This window comes from Lycorma delicatula, chromosome 9 (genome assembly GCF_047948215.1).
Source record: "Lycorma delicatula isolate Av1 chromosome 9, ASM4794821v1, whole genome shotgun sequence".
NCBI classification, from domain to species: domain Eukaryota; kingdom Metazoa; phylum Arthropoda; class Insecta; order Hemiptera; family Fulgoridae; genus Lycorma; species Lycorma delicatula.
In genome coordinates, this window is record NC_134463.1 from 118,936,952 (window position 1) to 118,956,462 (window position 19,511).

Consider the following 19,511-nt stretch of genomic DNA (forward strand, 5'->3'; position numbering starts at 1 on the left):
TCATTGAACGTTCACCTTCAGTTCATCAATATTGTGGGAATTACATGCCTTTTTTTTCCTGTTTAGCCTCCGGTAACTACCGTTTAGATTATTCTTCAGAGGATGAATGAGGATGATATGTATGAGTGTGAATGAACTGTAGTCTTGTACATTCACAGTTTGACCATACCTGAGATGTGTGGTTAATTGAAACCCAACCACCAAAGAACACCGGTATCCACGATCTAGTATTCAAATCCGTGTAAAAATAGCTGGCTTTACTAGGACTTGAACGCTGGAGCTCTCGACTTCCAAATCAGCTGATTTGGGAAGACGCGTTCACCACTAGACCAACCCGGTGGTTGGGAATTACATGCCTACCCTCTCCTTAGATAACTGTGGGAAACATGGTGGCCACCGTCCTCTGCTGATAGCTCGTTCATTTGTGAAAGCTGTATGAAGTGATTCAATGAAACGTTTGATGTGATACGTTGCGCCGTCTTTTTGGAAGAAGCTGTATTCGTTTTCATTATCGGTTAATTCATTATAGAATTCTTCGAAAATTGTGAGGTAAACTTGAATATTGACATTCCGGTCAAAAATTATCGGTCCCACTATACGATTACCGGAAACGGAACACTAAACACTAATTTTCTCATCGTGATTAGACGAGGAATATCTCGTGAAGATTCCTCACCATCCAATACCTGGTATTCTACGAATTAACACGACAGGATAAATGAAACCATGCCTCGTCTGACATGAAATACGACATCGGGTCTATCTGTTCACCAACACTGTTTTCGAGAAACCAAATAAAATTATCAAGTCGTTTCGTTTTGCCTGTTATCTTCAGTTATTGCATTCTTGTAACGCGATTAATTTTAATTCGTGAAGAATTTTACAAGATGTATATTTAACACCAGATTTTTTTGAATAACTTGGACCGGCAGCAATTCTCCTTTCAATACCGGCAATGGACGGTGGAGTCCTAACGGAAGGTTGCCTATTTAATTTTGCATTTGAAACCGAACCTGTTGTACGTCATTTTTTAACTAAATCGTGTTTGCAACTCTTCGCTCGGATCTAGACGTTTGGAAATTTTTCTACGAATACTCGACGTGATTATTTAAACGATCCAAAACGAATATAAGCCTCAACTACAGCTATCCTCTCCTGGATTGAATGAGGCATTTTACACAAACACAACTGCAGTGCAACAAAACGTATACTGCACTAGTAAGTAACCACCTGACAAACGGCAGCAACAATCGGTAGTAACATACATCCACTAATCGCGCTAGTTGTGTGAGAATCTTTCACAAATAGTGTTGGGTAGCGGTTTCATTACGGGTTCAATTTTATGTTGCTCAATCTGTATAATAGGCAACGGAATAATATAAATAATATAATAGGCTATATTTGCATTCGTAGTTCCAGGTTCAATAAGCATCTTTTTAAGCTTTTGCGGTCATTAATTCATCAGTCGGTAAAGAAAAATATTTTAGGGATATGAGAAACGAGTGAGTACATTTAAATCTGATTTTTTATAGTATTTTATCACCCGCTTAATGGAAGCGGAAGCGTCTCAGCTCTGATTCAGAAAGTTCTGCGTTCGCTTCCCGATGATACTTAATATTTTTCAAACGTCATGTAAAATTAATTTTTCATCATTATCAAAACAGAAACAAGAGAACTGAAAATGATAAATAAAAAGTCAATTCATAAACCTTAACGGTAATTATTGTTTTTAATCGGTTTATTTACAGGTTCATATCGATTGAAACAGCTGTGTACTGGGGATTTATGTGCGTTGTACCAACAATCGCATACATTTTACACGCGATAAATACTGAAAAAATCGATTTAAATGACGTAATTACACCTTTTCCGTCGCTATTATTGATTACAATTTATAATAATGACAACATAATAATATTGAGTCTAAATTTAATTATGCAAATAATAATATATACTGTATCTTTAACAACGATTTTGATGTGGTTATTATTAGATACGTGTTCTTTGGTTTTCGTTTGTTTAGAATTGAAATATTTAAGCGATATCATTGAAAATATGGATAACGTAATCGATAAATTGAATGAAAATAATTTTAATAGAGATTTATCAGCGATAGACACTGAATTAAGTGATTTAAAATTGAAAGATTTTTTAATAAATGTACATCGCCATCACCTCATAATAATACAGTAAGTGTTCATTTTTTATTTTATTTTTACGGAAGATTATTTTCTTTATAGGAAAGGTTCGGTAAGGTTGATTAAAAAAAGATTTTTAGAATTAGTTAGGGAAATTTTATATTCGAAACGCGATGATAGTACGGCATTCACGACAGAGTTGTCCTAACAGCTGACATTAATAAATAAATATCTATTCTAATAGGTACATAAATATAAGATAAATTATAAAATAAAAAACACATTTGATTAAAGTCCATATTAGTTATTTACCGTATAAACGCATGAAAGAATATTAAACATTAAAAAAAATTAATAAATAAAAAATAATTTACTGTTCTGAAGACGACACTGAAAATAATTTTGAGCACGTATTTATGTACATTTCTTTTTTGTCTTCAGTCATTTGACTGGTTTGATGCAGCTCTCCAAGATTCCCTATCTAGTGCTAGTCGTTTCATTTCAGTATACCCTCTATATCCTACATCCCTAACAATTTGTTTTACATATTCCAAACGTGACCTGCCTACACAATTTTTCCCTTCTACCTGTCCTTCCAATATTAAAGCGACTATTCCAGGATGCCTTAGTATGTGGCCTATAAGTCTGTCTCTTCTTTTAACTATATTTTTCCAAATGCTTCTTTCTTCATCTATTTGCCGCAATACCTCTTCAATTGTCACTTTATCCACCCATCTGATTTTTAACATTCTCCTATAGCACCGCATTTCAAAAGCTTCTAATCTTTTCTTCTCAGATACTCCGAGCGTCCAAGTTACACTTCCATATAAAGCGACATTCCAAACATATACTTTCAAAAATTTTTTCCTGACATTTAAATTAATTTTTGATATAAACAAATTATATTTCTGACTGAAGGCTCGTTTCGCTTGTGCTATTCGGCATTTTATATCGCTCCTGCTTCGTCCATCTTCAGTAATTCTACTTCCCAAATAACAAAATTCTTCTACCTCCATAATCTTTTCTCCTCCTATTTTCACATTCAGCGGTCCATCTTTGTTATTTCTACTACATTTCATTACTTTTGTTTTCTTCTTGTTTATTTTCATGCGATAGTTCTTGCGTAGGACTTCATCTATGCCGTTCATTGTTTCTTCTAAATCCTTTTTATTCTCGGCTAGAATTACTATATCATCAGCAAATCATAGCATCTTTATCTTTTCACCTTGTACTGTTACTCCGAATCTAAATTGTTCTTTAACATCATTAACTGCTAGATCCATGTAAAGATTAAAAAGTAACGGGGATATGGAACATCCTTGTCGGACTCCCTTTCTTATTACGGCTACTTTCTTATGTTCTTCAATTGTTACTGTTGCTGTTTGGTTCCTGTACATGTTAGCAATTGTTCTTCCATCTCTGTATTTGAACCCTAATTTTTTTAAAATGCTGAACATTTTATTCCAGTCTACGTTATCGAATGCCTTTTCTAGGTCTATAAACGCCAAGTATGTCGGTTTGTTTTTCTTTAATCTTCCTTCTGCTATTAATCTGAGGCCTAAAATTGCTTCCCTTGTCCCTATACTTTTCCTGAAACCAAATTGGTTTTCTCCTAACACTTCCTCCACTCTCCTCTCAATTCTTCTGTACATTTCTTTATATACATGTCGAACATGATTTAGAAAATGTAGATTTTTAATTAATTTAACAATTCATCTATAAAGCAATATTGTTTTTATTGAAAAATCTTTTTATTGTTTTTTTAGAAAATTAGGTACGAAAATAGTTCCGTTTTGTGGTTTTATAAAGGTGAATATTTTCTTTTTTAAAATTAGTGACTATTATTCATTTTAGCGAAAATTTTACATTTATAAATATAACCTCAAGAGTAAGTTAACATTTTTTTCTAAATATAGGTCTACACTATTCAACTTATGATCTGAAAACCTGTTTTTATACATAAAAAAACTCTGTTAGACATCATCAGGGAGCCCAAGAAATGATATTACACGAAAATTATATTAAATAATTTTAATCTAGAATCGTATTAATAATTAGTAATCTTTAATAATGAAATATTAAATATAATCTTTAATAATTACGGCAATATTACATTTTTATTAAGACGCTTCGAAAAAAAACAGTACGGTTTTATTTTCTTACTAACAAAATTTCTTTATATTTTCACAACAATTTTCCATCTTATAAAACATTCAGAAATCTCGCTCTGCGGGCAAATAAAATCCTACCGATATCTTGAATGGAATTTTGACCCATTTATTTTTACACTAAAAAGTAAATGATAAATCATAAAATAAATAATAAATAAATGATAAATAAAATAAAAAATAAATCTATTTGAAAAACAACGGTTTTAACCGTATATAAAATTTAGGTGGTTACACTTAATCCAGTGAATAATTTTTTGATTGTATTAAATTTTATATATATATATATAATACCGCATGAAAATAACCAAGAACAAAACGAAAGTAATGAAATGTAGTAGAAATAACAAAGATCCACCACTGAATGTGAAAATAGGAAGAGAAAAGATTACGGAGGTAGAAGAATTTTGTTATTTCGGAAGTAGAAGTACTAAAGACGGGCGAAGCAGGAGTTACATAAAATGCCGAATAACACAGGCGAAACGAGCTTTCAGTCAGAAATATAATTTGTTTACATCAAAAATTAATTTAAATATCAGGAAAAGATAATCGAAAGTATATATTTGGAGCGTCGCTTTATATGGAAGTGAAACTTGGACGATCGGAGTATCTGAGAAAAAAATATTAGAAGCTTTTGAAATGCCGTACTATAGGAGAATGTTAAAAATCGAATGGGTGGATAAACTGATAAATGAGTAGGTTTTGCGGCAAACTGATGAAGAAAGAAGCATTTGGAAAAATATTACTAAAATAAAAGACAGACTTATAGACCACATATTAAGGCATCCTGGAAAAGTCGCTTTTATATTAGAGGATCAAATAGAAGGAAAATATTGTTTAGGCAGGCAACGTTTGGAATATGTAAAAAAAATTGTTAGGGATCTAGGATGTATACCGAAATGAAACGACTAGCACTAGATAGGGAATCATGGAGAGCTGCATCAAACCGGTCAAATGACTGAAGACAAAAAAAAATATATATATGTATAGTAATGTCATCGGCGAGAATAATTATAATAAACGGGTTAAGATTTTGTGACACCTCGTTTAATAAAGAAAGAAAAAGCAAGGGACCTAGAACAGTTCTCCAAGGCAATCCGCGTTTTACATCCAGATCTAAATTTACATGTCTATTCTTATCAAAAGAAGAAATTTCACCTACTTATTTGCGGTTGGTAAATTTTTAATGAAACTGATTGTAAACAGCTATTCCGATGCCATATCTGTTATGATTTTTCATTAATAAAAAATGCGCAATTAAATCGAATTCTTTATTCAGATCGCAAAAAAATATTAATACAAACAAAAATTTTTGTTTCCTTAGAAAATTGAATTTAAAAATTTATTTGTTTTTTAGTTTTGACATAAATTTAAGTCTGTAAACTTTTGTAGGTTTCTTTATTTATTTTATTTAAAGCAAATACAACTTATAATTCAACTTAAAAACATAAGTTACAGTAGTTAATGAGATATCTCTGTCGAAAGAACGGTGAGAATTAGGCTTGGCATGAAAATATCAAGCCTGAGTGCGATTCAAACCGAGATTCTGTTGGATAAAACAGAGAGATTTTTTAATTCTGTCTCGGGCTAAATTTTATTTTTTATTTTTTTTTTCAGGAAGGTGAAAGATGTATATAATTCACTGAAATTTACTTTTTTGGTATTTAATCAAGTGATATGCTTCCATTTCAGTGTTCTTCTGTATTGCATGTTTCAGGTAATGATAATAATAATAATATTTAATATACAAGTGTGTTGAATGATTGTAAAAAGATCACCTGATCTTTTAACAGTCGTGATGCTTCTGTCGTGCATTTTTTTACAAATGAAAAAACTATAACCTCTTACAGTACGAAGGATTGAGATGCCAGATATTTAAATGAATCTAACGCAATTAACACATGAATCACAGTATGGTCCGATAAAAACATATTAAAAGTCACTGTTATATCACTTATTATTATAGATAAACGCAATTTTATTACCTTTTAATTAATTTCCATACTATTAATTTTATTACTATTCCACATTTATTAATGTAAATACCATAATATGATATACTCAGATCTCATGAGTGCCTTATACGCGATTAGTGACATGTACTCCAGTCACCCTCTTACCAGTAAGATTCAGTGTGTTATTTCTCAAATGACTCAACGTAACACAACTGTGAGCTTCTGCAGGATCCCCAGCCATATTGGAATTACAGGCGATGAGCGCGCCGGTATGGCGGCAAAAGAATTTTTTTCAGCCTCCTTTCACTAATTGTGTTCTTTCTGATGATCTTGCCTTTTTTATGAAGAGGGTGGCCCGTGACCTGTGGTGAACTGTACGGAATGCTACCGTCCACAATCAACTTGGTCCTGTTAAGAATACTCTATCACCGTAGAGCTACCGTGCACGAATAACCGTCGAAAGGAGAATTTGCCGTTTGCGAATAGGACACACCAAGCATATCTCATGCGTATATGACTCAGAACGATGTCCCATTTCTGTTGCCTGCAATTAATTGTACACAGCACCCTTGCGGATTGTGTCTATTATGCGGCATCGCGTCGAAAGTTTAATTTAGAAGCTAACTTCTAATACCTTAGGAAAAATGAGACGATGTTTTCGAATGCTTTAGATTTCTTAAGTCCGTCCGTTTATATTCAAAGATTTGATTTTTATATATTTTGGCGTACGGTAGATGATAATTTTATTGTTTTAATATGGATTATTAATGTAATAATTCATCGCGGTTTTATTTCGCTTTTAGCATACGTCATAGGCAATCATCACCGATGAAGTCAATTTGTTACGGGCCCAGGAAATTAGTAGTGAATTGGTTTCCCGTTGTTTATTCGTTTTAATATATTTTTATATATCAGCATACTAAGCGTTCAAAAATGTATTTATATTTTAAAATGATATATTTTTTTTTTAGAACAATAAAATTTCTGGCAAAGGAAAATATGTGATGGCATATTTAGCAACTATTGGCTGTTACGGAATGATCTGCGTTATGGGACAATATCTAATAAATACGGTAAGATAATTTTGGATAACGTAACTTATTATTGAATGTTTGCGGATGATAGTCGGTACTTTTTTACGTGTAAAATTATAATTATTATTTTTTTTAGAGTGAACATCTATGGAATGCGGTAGCTTCAAGCCCGTGGCAAAATAAACCGATATGGTTTAAACACGGAATCAAAATGTTATTAATCGGTACTCAAAAACCATTGAAAATGGAGCCGGCCGGTTTATATGTATTGGATTTAAATTTCTTACTAAAGGTAACTTGTACTTATATATTAGCATTATTTTGTCTTCAGTCTTATGACTGGTTTGATGCAGCTCTCCAACATTTCCTATCTAGTGCTAGTCGTTTCATTTCAGTATACCCTCTACATCCTACATCCCTAACAATTTGTTTTACATATTCCAAACGTGGCCTGCCTACACAATTTTTTCCTTCTACCTGCCCTTCCAATATTAAAGCGACTATTCCAGAATGCCTTACTATGTGGCCTATAAGTCTGTCTCTTCTTTTAACTATATTTTTCCAAATGCTTCTTTCTTCATCTATTTGCCGCAATACCTCTTCATTTGTCACTTTATCCACCCATCTGATTTTTAACATTCCCCTATAGCACCGCATTTCAAAAGCTTCTAATTTTTTCTTTCCCAAATATCGTACAGTATTGTCAAAATTCTCTGGAAAAGGTTTACAGTAATATTTTGAATTATAAATCAAAAAAAATAATGTATATATTAAATTTTACCGATTGTACTATTACGTTGGACAGAGTGGATGTACTCGCGTCTTCTTCGGTATTAACGTACGGATTCGGTTCTTTATTAAGAAGGAACAATCCGCGAGTGCCTTTGGATTTTTTGTCGCCTATAAAAATTCCATCGTCTTAATCGAAATGGATAGATTTGTCACTAATTTTCAAAGTATTATCTTTCAAGCGTGTTCCGTAAATATTATCGGTCTAATGTTTTATATAGCTTAGGGCATCGAGCACGTATTCCATAACCGGTACGCGTTGAAATTGATTCTTAAATCGTGCCAAAACTTACCCTGAAGCAGATATTCGTAGCGACCATAATTTAGTGGTAATGAAGTGTAGATTGGGGTTTAAAAACCTGAAGAAAAGGTGTCAGATGAATCGGTGGAATTTAGAGAAACTTGATGAAGACGAGGTAAAGAAGATTTTTGAGGAGGACATCTCAAAAGGTCTGAGTAAAAAAGATAAAGTAGAAAATGTAGAAGAAGAATGGGAGAATGTTAAAAAGGAAATTCTTAAATCAGCAGAACCGAACTTAGGCGGAACACCGATAGAAAATCTTGGATTTCAGACGATATATTGCAGATTATGGATAAAGGTAGAAAATATAAGAATGCTAGTGTGAAGAAAGTAAAAAAGGAACTATCGACAATTAAGAAATACTATAAACAGGACGCGCAAACTAGCGAAAGAAGAGTGGAATAAAGAAAACTGATTCAAAGTGGAAAGAGTTTGAACATTGGTAAAATAGACGGAGCATACAGGAAAATTTTGGGGAACGTAAATTAAAATCTAATAATGTGTTAAACAAAGATGGTACACAGATTTATAATACGAAAGGCAAAGTCGATAGATCGGTGGAATATATTGAAGAGTTATACGGAGGAAATGAATTAGGAAATGGTTTTATAGAGGAAGAAGAGGAAGTTGAGGAGGATGAAATGGGAGAAACAATACTGAGATCTGAATTTAAGAGAGCATTAAAAGATTTAAATGGCAGAAAGGCTCCTGGAATAGACGGAATACCTGTAGAATTACTGCGCAGTGCAGGTGAGGAAGCGATTGATAGATTATACAAACTGGTGTGTAATATTTATGAAAAGGAGAAGTTCCGTCAGACTTCAAAAAAAGTGTTATAGTCATGATACCAAAGGAAGCAGGGGCAGATAAATGTGAAGAATACAGAACAATTAGTTTAACTAGTCGTGCATCAAAAATCTCAACTACAATTCTATACAGAAGAATTGAGAGGAGAGTGGAAGAAGTGTTAGGAGAAAACCAATTTGGTTTCAGGAAAAGTATAGGGACAAGGGAAGCAGTTTTAGGCCTCAGATTAATAGTAGAAGGAAGATTAAAGAAAAACAAACCGACATACTTGGCGTTTATAGACCTAGAAAAGGCATTCGATAACGTAGACTGGAATAAAATGTTCAGCATTTAAAAAAAAATTAGGGTTCAAATACAGAGATAGAAGAACAATTGCTAACATGTACAGGAACCAAACAGCAACAGTAATAATTGAAGAACATAAGAAAGAAGCCGTAATAAGAAAGGGAGTCCGACAAGGATGTTCCCTATCTCCGTTAATTTTTAATCTTTACATGGAGCTAGCAGTTAATGATGTTAAAGAACAATTTAGATTCGGAGTAACAGTACAAGGTGAAAAGATAAAGATGCTACAATTTGCTGATGATATAGTAATTCTAGACGAGAGTAAAAAGATTTAGAAGAAACAATGAACGGCATAGATGAAGTCCTACGCAACAACTATCGCATGAAAATAAACAAGTACAAAACAAACGTAATGAAATGTAGTAGAAATAACAAAGATGAACCACTGAATGTGAAAATAGGAGGAGAAAAGATTATGGAGGTAGAAGAATTTTGTTATTTGGGAAGTAGAATTACTAAAGATGGACGAAGCAGGAGCGATATAAAATGCCGAATAGCACAAGCAAAACGAGTCTTCAGTCATAAATATAATTTGTTTACATCAAAAATTAATTATTTTTGATGTATATTTGTATGTCAATAAAATTTTTTGAAAGCATATGTTTGGAGTGTCGCTTTATATGGAAGTGAAGCTTGGACAATCGGAGTATCTGAAAAGAAAAAATTAGAAGCTTTTGAAATGCGGTGCTATAGGAGAATGTTAAAAATCAGATGGGTGGATAAAGTGACAAATGAAGAGGTATTGCGGCAAATAGATGAAGAAAGAAGCATTTGGAAAAATATAGTTAAAGGAAGAGACAGACTTATAGGCCACATACTAAGGCATCCTGGAATAGTCGCTTTAATATTGGAAGGGCAGGTAGAAGGAAAAAATTGTGTAGGCAGGCCACGTTTGGAATATGTAAAACAAATTGTTAGGGGTGTAGGATGTAGAGGGTATACTGAAATGAAACGACTAGCACTAGATAGGGAATCTTGGAGAGCTGCATCAAACCAGTCATATGACTGAAGACAAAAAAAAATATATATAGAGCATATCTAATTGTAATATTTCTTTCAAAACTGTTGTGCACGTTGCATATTTTTCAAAATAGATACTTTTTTTTACTCATAATGTTGAAGCCGTAGAAATTCTCTTCTTGGGATTACTTTAAATGTTTAGTATAAAACTTTGATCCGTTGATTAAATCAAACGATTAACAAGTACGGTTAAAAATAGAGGTGACAAATAACTGAATATAAAGGTTTTGTATTCAGTTTAATTTGATTGTTAAGAGGTCAAAGTTTACCAAAAGCAGTGAGCCCTGAAATTTAAGAATGGAAGATTGGAGAAAAAAGCATAACTTAAAAAATGTTAGAAGTCAATTAAGTAATTTAATGATAATAAAATTATTTTTACTTTATTTTTAGGTTCTACAAGTCTCGTACTCGTATTGCAATCTGATGTTACAATTCAACAGCAAAAAAAGATAAAAGTATATAAATTAATAAATGATTTTTAAGTGTTGATAATTTTTAGAATATAAAGTTTAAATGTTTTATTTAATGAGGTTTCTTTTTACAACTTTAACCTCTTAAATATCCTTTTAAATTTTAAATGTCAGTCGTTTTACTTTAGTTAAAAGCACAGTCAGATTTATCGTCAAGCTAACTAGCAACCCTGTTACATCACACAGGAAATAAAGGGAGAGGTATCTCACAAGACTAAATGTATATTCACCCGTAAAAAAAATACTAATACAATCACAGAATTGAGTTTTTGTAAATAATTTCACATAAATAAGAATAACAAAAATTTTACATTGAAATAATGAAAAATATCTTTTATTCAGACCAGTACATACTTACAAAGATTATATTAATAATGTGTTAATACTAATTAAACATTTAAAAAATGTTTAATTAGTATTATTTAAAACTTCATCGAAAAAGTAAAATTGTTTCTGTAAAAGAAAACTTCTTAATTTTATTTTAAACAGTTCGTATATTTCTTAATGAATAATAAAGTCCTTTCTTATAAGTTGAAATATTTTGATGTTGATTAATATGAAAATAGCTGTGTACCGTTGTCAGTAGTTTGATTTAGATGAGAATACTACTTATTTTAACGAATAATCATTTTCTTTTTAGTAAAGATTGTACATTCGTAAATATAAATGCAAGGAGCTATTATAATATTTATTTTTTTCAAATATTGGACTGCATGACTGATTATATTTATCGACACTAAACAATGATGTTTTGAGGGAGCACCAAGATACTTACTAATCAATTGAAATAAACGTAATTTTTCATCTTACTATCTTAGGAGGAATAAAAAATTTAATGTAAATATAACAAAAAGGTTTTTAATAAATAAATTAAAACAAATTGAAATTATTTTATTTTTATTTAAAAATTTGATTTCAATAAGGAACAAATTTTAATTTATACATAAAACAATTATTTATTATTTATTCTGGCATTATTTTTTGCTGTAAAACAATTTTTAAATCAAGCTGTGATAAAATTTTAAAAAAGTTTGTAAATATTTAATCTATGCAAAGAAAATGGGGTACTTTTCAAGAAGATGCCTGCAACCGATCTGTTGTCGGTAAGTTAGATGTTAGATGGCGCCACTGAAAGGTTATCGCTATCGCTTAGCTAGTAAGGAAGGGTAAACTGGATATCTGAATATCTAAATAGGATGTACTTATTTAGTATTCCCTACATATCGCTATCGTTTATCTTTTCTTTTTTTTTTGTCTTCAGTTATTTGACTGGTTTGATGCAGCTCTCCAAGATTCCCTATCTAGTGCTAGTCGATTCATTTCAGTATACCCTCTACATCCTACATCCCTAACAATTTGTTTTACGTATTTATCGTTTATCTAATAAAGATAAAACTATCGCTTAAACAAAAACAAAATCCATCTCTTAGCTAAACTTGATATCTGAATACCTACATCAGACATAAAATTATAAATTAACCAAACTTAACACTCTTAGCGCCATGTGTATCAATCTGATACATTTTTAGCAATGTCAAAACGGCCATGTGTATAATTTTGATGCACACCTAATGGTTTTGTTTGATAAATAAAAAATGTCTGGCCTGGGGATAAATAAAGTTTTACTGATTTAGGCGTGGCGCTAAGAACCCACCGGGTTGGTATAGTGGTGAACGCGTCTTCCCAAATCAGCTGATTTGGAAGCCGAGAGTTCCAGCGTTCAAGTCCTAGTAAAGCCAGTTATTTTTACTCGGATTTGAATACTAGATCGTGGATACCGATCTAGTGGTCTAGATCTATAGTGGTAGTGTTCTTTGGTGGTTGGGTTTCAATTAACCACACATCTCAGGAATGGCCGAACTGAGAATGTACAAGACTACATTTCATTTACACTCATACATATCATCCTCATTCATCCTCTGAAGTATTATCTAAACGGTAGTTACCGGAGGCTAAACAGAAAAAAAAAGGCGTGGCGCTAAGAGTTAACCTATGCTTGCCAACTTTAAGTAGTGAGCGTAGGTTAAGTTTGATTAGATTATATTTATTCTCTTATGTTAATGTAGCATTTCAGCGGCGCCATCTAAGAACTAACTACATCAGTAGATCACCTACTACATTATAACATTTTATTTCTATTTTCAATTCAATATCGTACAACAAAATATTTAGTGTAGGAACTGATGCAGACCACTTAGTTACCATTTGATCAAAAATTGTGTAATTCATTTGTCCATAGTCTTAGAAAAATTATTGGCGATTTTGCAAAGAAAACTTGTGAAAATTTGACATACGATGCTTTGGGAAAATCTGAATTCATCAAAGGTACTCAGAATTGAAAAGTTTGGGAAAAACAGCTTTAAAAATACATATAAATTTGCAAGTAAGTTTTTAAAATAATTATTATACGATTAAAATTTATGGAAGTTAATCCAAAAAATCCATGAAAGTCTTAGAAAGTCTCACTTTTTAAAAAATATGTTATATAATTCTATATATTGACAATAAGTACATTTGTAGATGAGGTGTAACTACTGAGCGGTTGTGTTTAGGGGAAACAGCTTAGATACAAAATTCATACGTAAAAATGTTTTTATAATTTCTGTTTAAAAAAGTTAGATTTACTGGCTTACTGGAAACATTTTAAACATTCCTGAAGAGTATTTTTGATAATGGACTCGAAAATTTAGGATAAGTTTTCCATTTAAAGTTCTTCATAATTTTCTATTTCAGAAGATCTTGAATGATGACGCACTTCAAATGAACAGTTTTTACTACTTTTTCTTTTTTTTTCTTACACATAAAATTTCAAATTTTTTCTACACTCGGGGATCGGTTCATAAAAGTTCCAATTCGATATATATTCTGGATACGTTTTCTCAGAAAAATAACTATTTAAGGAATTTCTAAAAAATATATTTAAGAAACATTTTTAACAGAAAAATTATGTTAGAAACGGTCATCTTTGGTTTGAATATTAAAAAAGCATCAGAAAATATTTTAACTACTTAAAAGGCATTAAATTATGAGGAACAATTTTTTTCTTATCCTTTTGAGATATAGGAACCGTAAATTGCACATCTTTTTGGCCCATTAACTGATTGTAACTGACAAAATTAAGTAACATCAATATTCTATTTACAGAAATTATCAAGCCAAATTTTATCCAAACAGCATGATGACATTAAGATAAAAAAAGACTTATGTACAAAATACATATTCTACAACTATCCTTACAGAATCTTTCAATACCAAAATTGTGAATTATTTTTTGCGAGAGTGGGTAGCAAAACATTAAGATATGCAAAACCCGACATACAAAATTTGATTTGATTAGAGTACTTTTCTTTATAGAGGGCGTTTCATAATGTTCTTCGGAGTTTCGAAAATTCATTAACAAAAAACTATTTCACTTATAAGAATAAAACAAGTACTGTACAAAAGAGTACTTCAAATAGTTTTTTCACATATACTAGGCAGTTAGTAAACCATTTGCGCTAGGCATCGACAGTAGAGAAAATGGCTGCCATGGGAAGCGAGAAGTCGTTTTGTGTGTTAGAATTCACTCGTCAAAGTCAGTAATTTCTGTGCAATGTGCGTTTCGGTTGAAATTTCATCAAGAGCCACCGAGTGACAATTCAATTTGCGCACGGTATAAACAATTCAGTAAAACCAGTTGCTTGTGCAAGCGAAAATCAATCGGTCATCCGTCAACCTCAGAAGTCAATGTCAAACGCGTGCGTCCAAGTTTCATTTGCAACCTGTCAAAATCGACTACGGCTGCAGGCAGAGAATTAGGAATTCCGAAAACAACAGTGTGGAGAGTTCTCCGTAAACGTTTATTATGCAAATCATACAGTCTTTGATTAATCCGGCGTCTTTCTGATGGAGATAAAACACGTAGGATAGATTTTTGTTTACGGTTACAGGAAAATATGTTGTTAGATGAAGGTTTTCTAAACAAGATAATTTTCAGCGATGAAGCTACTTTCCGTATTAACGGCAAAGTAAACCGTCATAACGTGCGAGTTTGGGGAACTGAAAACCCACATGCTTATGCGAAATGCATTTGGGAATCTCCGAAAGTAAACGTTTGTTGTGCGATCTCTCGTGAGACAGTGTATTGGCCGTTCTTTTTTTAGGAAATTATAGCCTCAGCTACTCAACGACTTCATTTTCCAGCAAGACGGTTGTCCTGCCGGTTTTCATAACGAGGTTCAACAGTACCTTAACACATTACCTCGGCGCTGGATAGGATGTGAGTCTGAAGAAGACCAACACGTTATGCTGTGGCCACCAAGATCACCAGACCTCACGCCATGTGATTTCTTTCTCTGGGGTTACGTGAAAGATAAGGTGTTTATCACACCGATGCAGCACGATATCGCTGAGCTAAAAGATAGCATAATCAATGCCATCAACTCTATCGAAAATGACATGTTAGAACGAGTTTGGTAAGAGCTAGACTTTCATGTTGATGTGTGCCGTGTCACCAGAGGAGCACATATTGAACATTTATAGATTTTAACAAAAACTGTTTGAGTCCCTGCATCACCTCGTATAACTTTCATTAGGTAAGTGAAATATTTTTTTTGTACTGAATTTTTGTAACTCCTAAAAACAATATGTAACGCCCTGTATTCGTATACTGTAATGCTATGCAATATAGGCAAAATAAAAAAAAAAAAGTTTAGGTATTTATGTACAACAAAGTTTATTCCATAATATATATGATAAAACTGTTCACTGCAAATAACACGATATTTAGTGAAGTGAATAAAAACCAGTATTTACTTTTACTTGCAATTATACAAGTGTTTACTTGCAGTTCTGTGAATAAACAACGGTAAACCAAATACTTGACAAGTATTCTCTTTACTTGTAAAATAGGGAAGTGAATAACCTTTACTTATCAAGCGTTTACTTGTAACTACACGCAATTACTGATTCCGGTCAGACTTTACTTAAAACGAGTGAATAAAATCCTAAGTTCGGAAGAGTATTCAAGTATTTACCGGTAGAATTTCAAGGTAGTTATTTAGTAACCTTATCAAACTTTCATTTAATTTTTTATACTTGGTATGGCTGCCTTTGTCAACATTTGTCAACCAAAAACTTACAAAGAAAGGCGAGTATTGAGTCCAAGAAGATATGAAGAACTAATTCGTTTTACAAAAGAATCAGTTGAATTTATGACGAACGCTTTTTTGGAAGAAAGTAATGAAAAGCGAGGAGGTGCTCTGTCATCGCAACAGAAGATGGAAGTATTTTTGCGGTACTTATCAGACCCTGGATTTCAAAACGGTGTCAGTGAAGACTTCGGGATTCACCGTTCTACAGTATGCAAAACTTTCGATTACGTTCTGAATAAAATAAACGAAAAGGCATCTGATTGGATTCACTTTCCACAGAATGCTCATGAGTTAAATGAAGCCAAGAGAAAATGGAGTTCTCGCTTTAAAATGCCGAGCGTAATAGGTGCTGTCGATTGCACGCACTTAGAAATAAATAAACCAGCACGCTACGGAGACTGTTAGGTAAACCGTAAGAAGTATCCCAGCATCAACGTTCAGGTAACATGTGATTCCACTGAAAAAATCACTAGCTTTGATGCTTCTTGGCCGGGTAGCACCCATGACAGTCGCATTTGGAAACTGAGCAGTGTTTGCCAAACCATGGCTAAATTTAATGGTACGGTATGCCTTTTGGGAGACAGTTTTAAAACGCTGTTACGAAATCATTTCATATGGCATCTAAGTCGCTTATTTTGTTTATACGATGTAAAATGTTTTATTTAGACTAGAAAGAATATGACCATTTTTTTCTCAGAAATGTATAGCTTATCTTACTAGCAACATATCGATGTATTGAAACACATAATAAATTATGATATACGACACGCAAAAAAAAAAAGGAAGAATTTGTGGTCATAAATACGTCACTTTACTTTAGGTCTATAAATATCTTTTCTGACAAATGATATCGGTAAACATGTAACACATAACGATTCGTAATGAATAAGAGTTTACAGTAAAAATGGTTTTTTGTCAATATGAATAGCCTTTTGAGTGGTGGGAATTTTTATAAAACGTAGTTTTCTGAATCTACGTTCACTTATACTAACATATGTTACTAATCTGTGATTTATGACACGGGTTTTTCATCATATTTTGCCCAATTTTCAACCGATTTGCTTGAAAGTATTATTTTTAAAATCAGCAATCTATGTTTCATAACAGAAAGAAAAAAAAAATTTCGCTAATAAAAAACGCGGTAGAAATGCGCAAAATAATTCTGCAATTAAATTATCGTAATTTTTGAGGCGATCAGATACCAACATATTTTCGCGGATACCAATCAACCGCGGATCATTGCGATGGGAAAAGATTAAAACAAAAGAAACGTTTGATGTATTGACAAACGTGCCTGAACATGATGATCTACAGGATATGAATCATATAAGTGTTTCCTTGATAAGTAAAGAGAATACTGGATAAGTAAAAGCAAAATGGGAAAACTACTGGCAAATACTTGGACAACTACAAATGTTACAAGTGTTTACTTGTAACATTTATTAGTAACATTAATTAACATGTATATAACATAACATGTATTAGTAAAAGGTTATTCACTTAGTCTCAAGGGTTTACTTTACTTGACCAGTATTTACTTTAAAGTAAAAAGTATAGTTTATTCACTTCACTAATTATAAAGAAAGTATAATCAATCTATAGTTTTATCGGATAATTAATCATTTTTTTCCGCCGTGGCAAGGAATCGTGAATCAAGAACGTACCTCTATCGTATTTTGATTCATTTATTTTTTTCATACTCGTAAAATAATAGATATTATATAAACTTAAACTCATTTAAGGATTAATCATCCATAAAGGAATTATTTACAAGGAGTCGCATATCCTAACTAGAATGCTGATTTTAAATTAAAAGTATATGATTTATCACACCTCGATAGTTATTTAATAATATAATTATATCAGAATAAACTTAAATCTAAATTAATAATTAATAAATTAAATTACATCACATCAATAAATATATATATATTTCTTCTGTTTTATTTTTCTCACATCAACTATTTACAACTTTTGTATTTAATTAATGTTTTTTTTTTTTTTTTTGCTTTTCCTTTTAAAGAAAAAAACATTTAAAATAATGGTACCCATATAAATCACATATAGTAGTAAGTCGGTTATTTACTAATCTAAATGACGAATAATAAATATATATATATATGTATACAAACATATACAAAATACAATTATACTGAGAATTATTCTTATTTATAAGAAATGTTATATTTTATGTTTACTAAAAAAAAAAAAAACAAGTCAAAATCAATATTTCTTTATTTATTACTAATAATTCCTGCATTATACAAAAATTTTATCAGAAATAACATACAGTCATAGTTTAATACAATATAATAATGAAATTTTCATAATAATGATGGCAAGACTGCCATTTATTTAAACATGTCTGTATACACACCGCAACACAATAGTATTGTTACTATTAAACAATGGAGTGATGTACAACGTGCGAACATTTTAAAATCGTAATACAAAAAATCAGCAAAGGATTGCATAACATGAAATGAGAGATTTTCCTTTCAAATGAAAGGAATGGTTTTCCATTTCAAATGGAAAACCATTTTACATAACAAATTTAGTAAATGACTAGAAATTGATTACAACAAGGTGTTACTACAGATTCCGGTGATATTATACTAGAAGACAGAACGTGCTGTACGTAACAATGTTTACTCGAGTAAAAATTAATGTCCAGTTAAACGATTCAAACATTTTAATTTATAAAATATGTTTAATGATAACATAAGAAAACTAACAACAGATGAAATCACGTAGCGTCTTAACAACATTTGTCTGCAGGGGGATAAAACTTTACATAATTAAGATCTCATGTACCCTGGCATAATCTTGTGTTAAATAAAGTCGATTTTGAAACATTATAAGCTTAATCAAAATGACAATTATTTTTGTTACAACAATACAGGGTTATCATAAAAGAATGATGCGGTTTCAGTAATTCATAGGAAGAATGTAGGGAAATTTCTAGATGTTAACCCAAATGATGTCCAACCCAATGTCTAGATGTCCAACCCAAAAGTTTGTTTATCAGCAGTAATAACCACAACATCAGTGAGTTTAGTGATTTACTATGTTCTCGGATAAAGACATCTCAATTCCCTCCCGAGGGGAGAAGATCCCAGCCTCGTAGCGTGTCAGGTCGCTACACCACCCCCTCCGTTCCTTGCCAGCAGTGTCTCGGATAAAGACAAAGCAAAGTGTGTTTTATTGATGGCTGAATTAAAATCTGTAATTTTAGTTCAACGTGCGTTTCGAAGTGAATTCGGAAGAGATCCGCCACACAAAAATAACATAACACGTCGGTTCAAACAATTAGAAGAAACTAGATCGGTTAAGAAACAGAAATCAACCGGCA

The 19,511-nt window shown here is 31.9% G+C and overlaps 1 protein-coding gene across 1 annotated transcript; it reads left to right on the forward strand.

The window, feature by feature from the left end:
- The first annotated feature begins 2,055 nt into the window (after positions 1-2,055).
- On the forward strand, positions 2,056-11,083 carry LOC142330213 (uncharacterized). The gene is made up of 5 exons (XM_075375344.1): positions 2,056-2,189; positions 5,924-6,023; positions 7,233-7,334; positions 7,432-7,587; positions 10,948-11,083. Exons 1-5 carry the CDS (start codon positions 2,056-2,058, stop codon positions 11,008-11,010), a joined length of 555 nt encoding a protein of 184 aa, XP_075231459.1. The 3' UTR covers positions 11,011-11,083.
- The last annotated feature ends 8,428 nt before the right edge of the window (positions 11,084-19,511 follow it).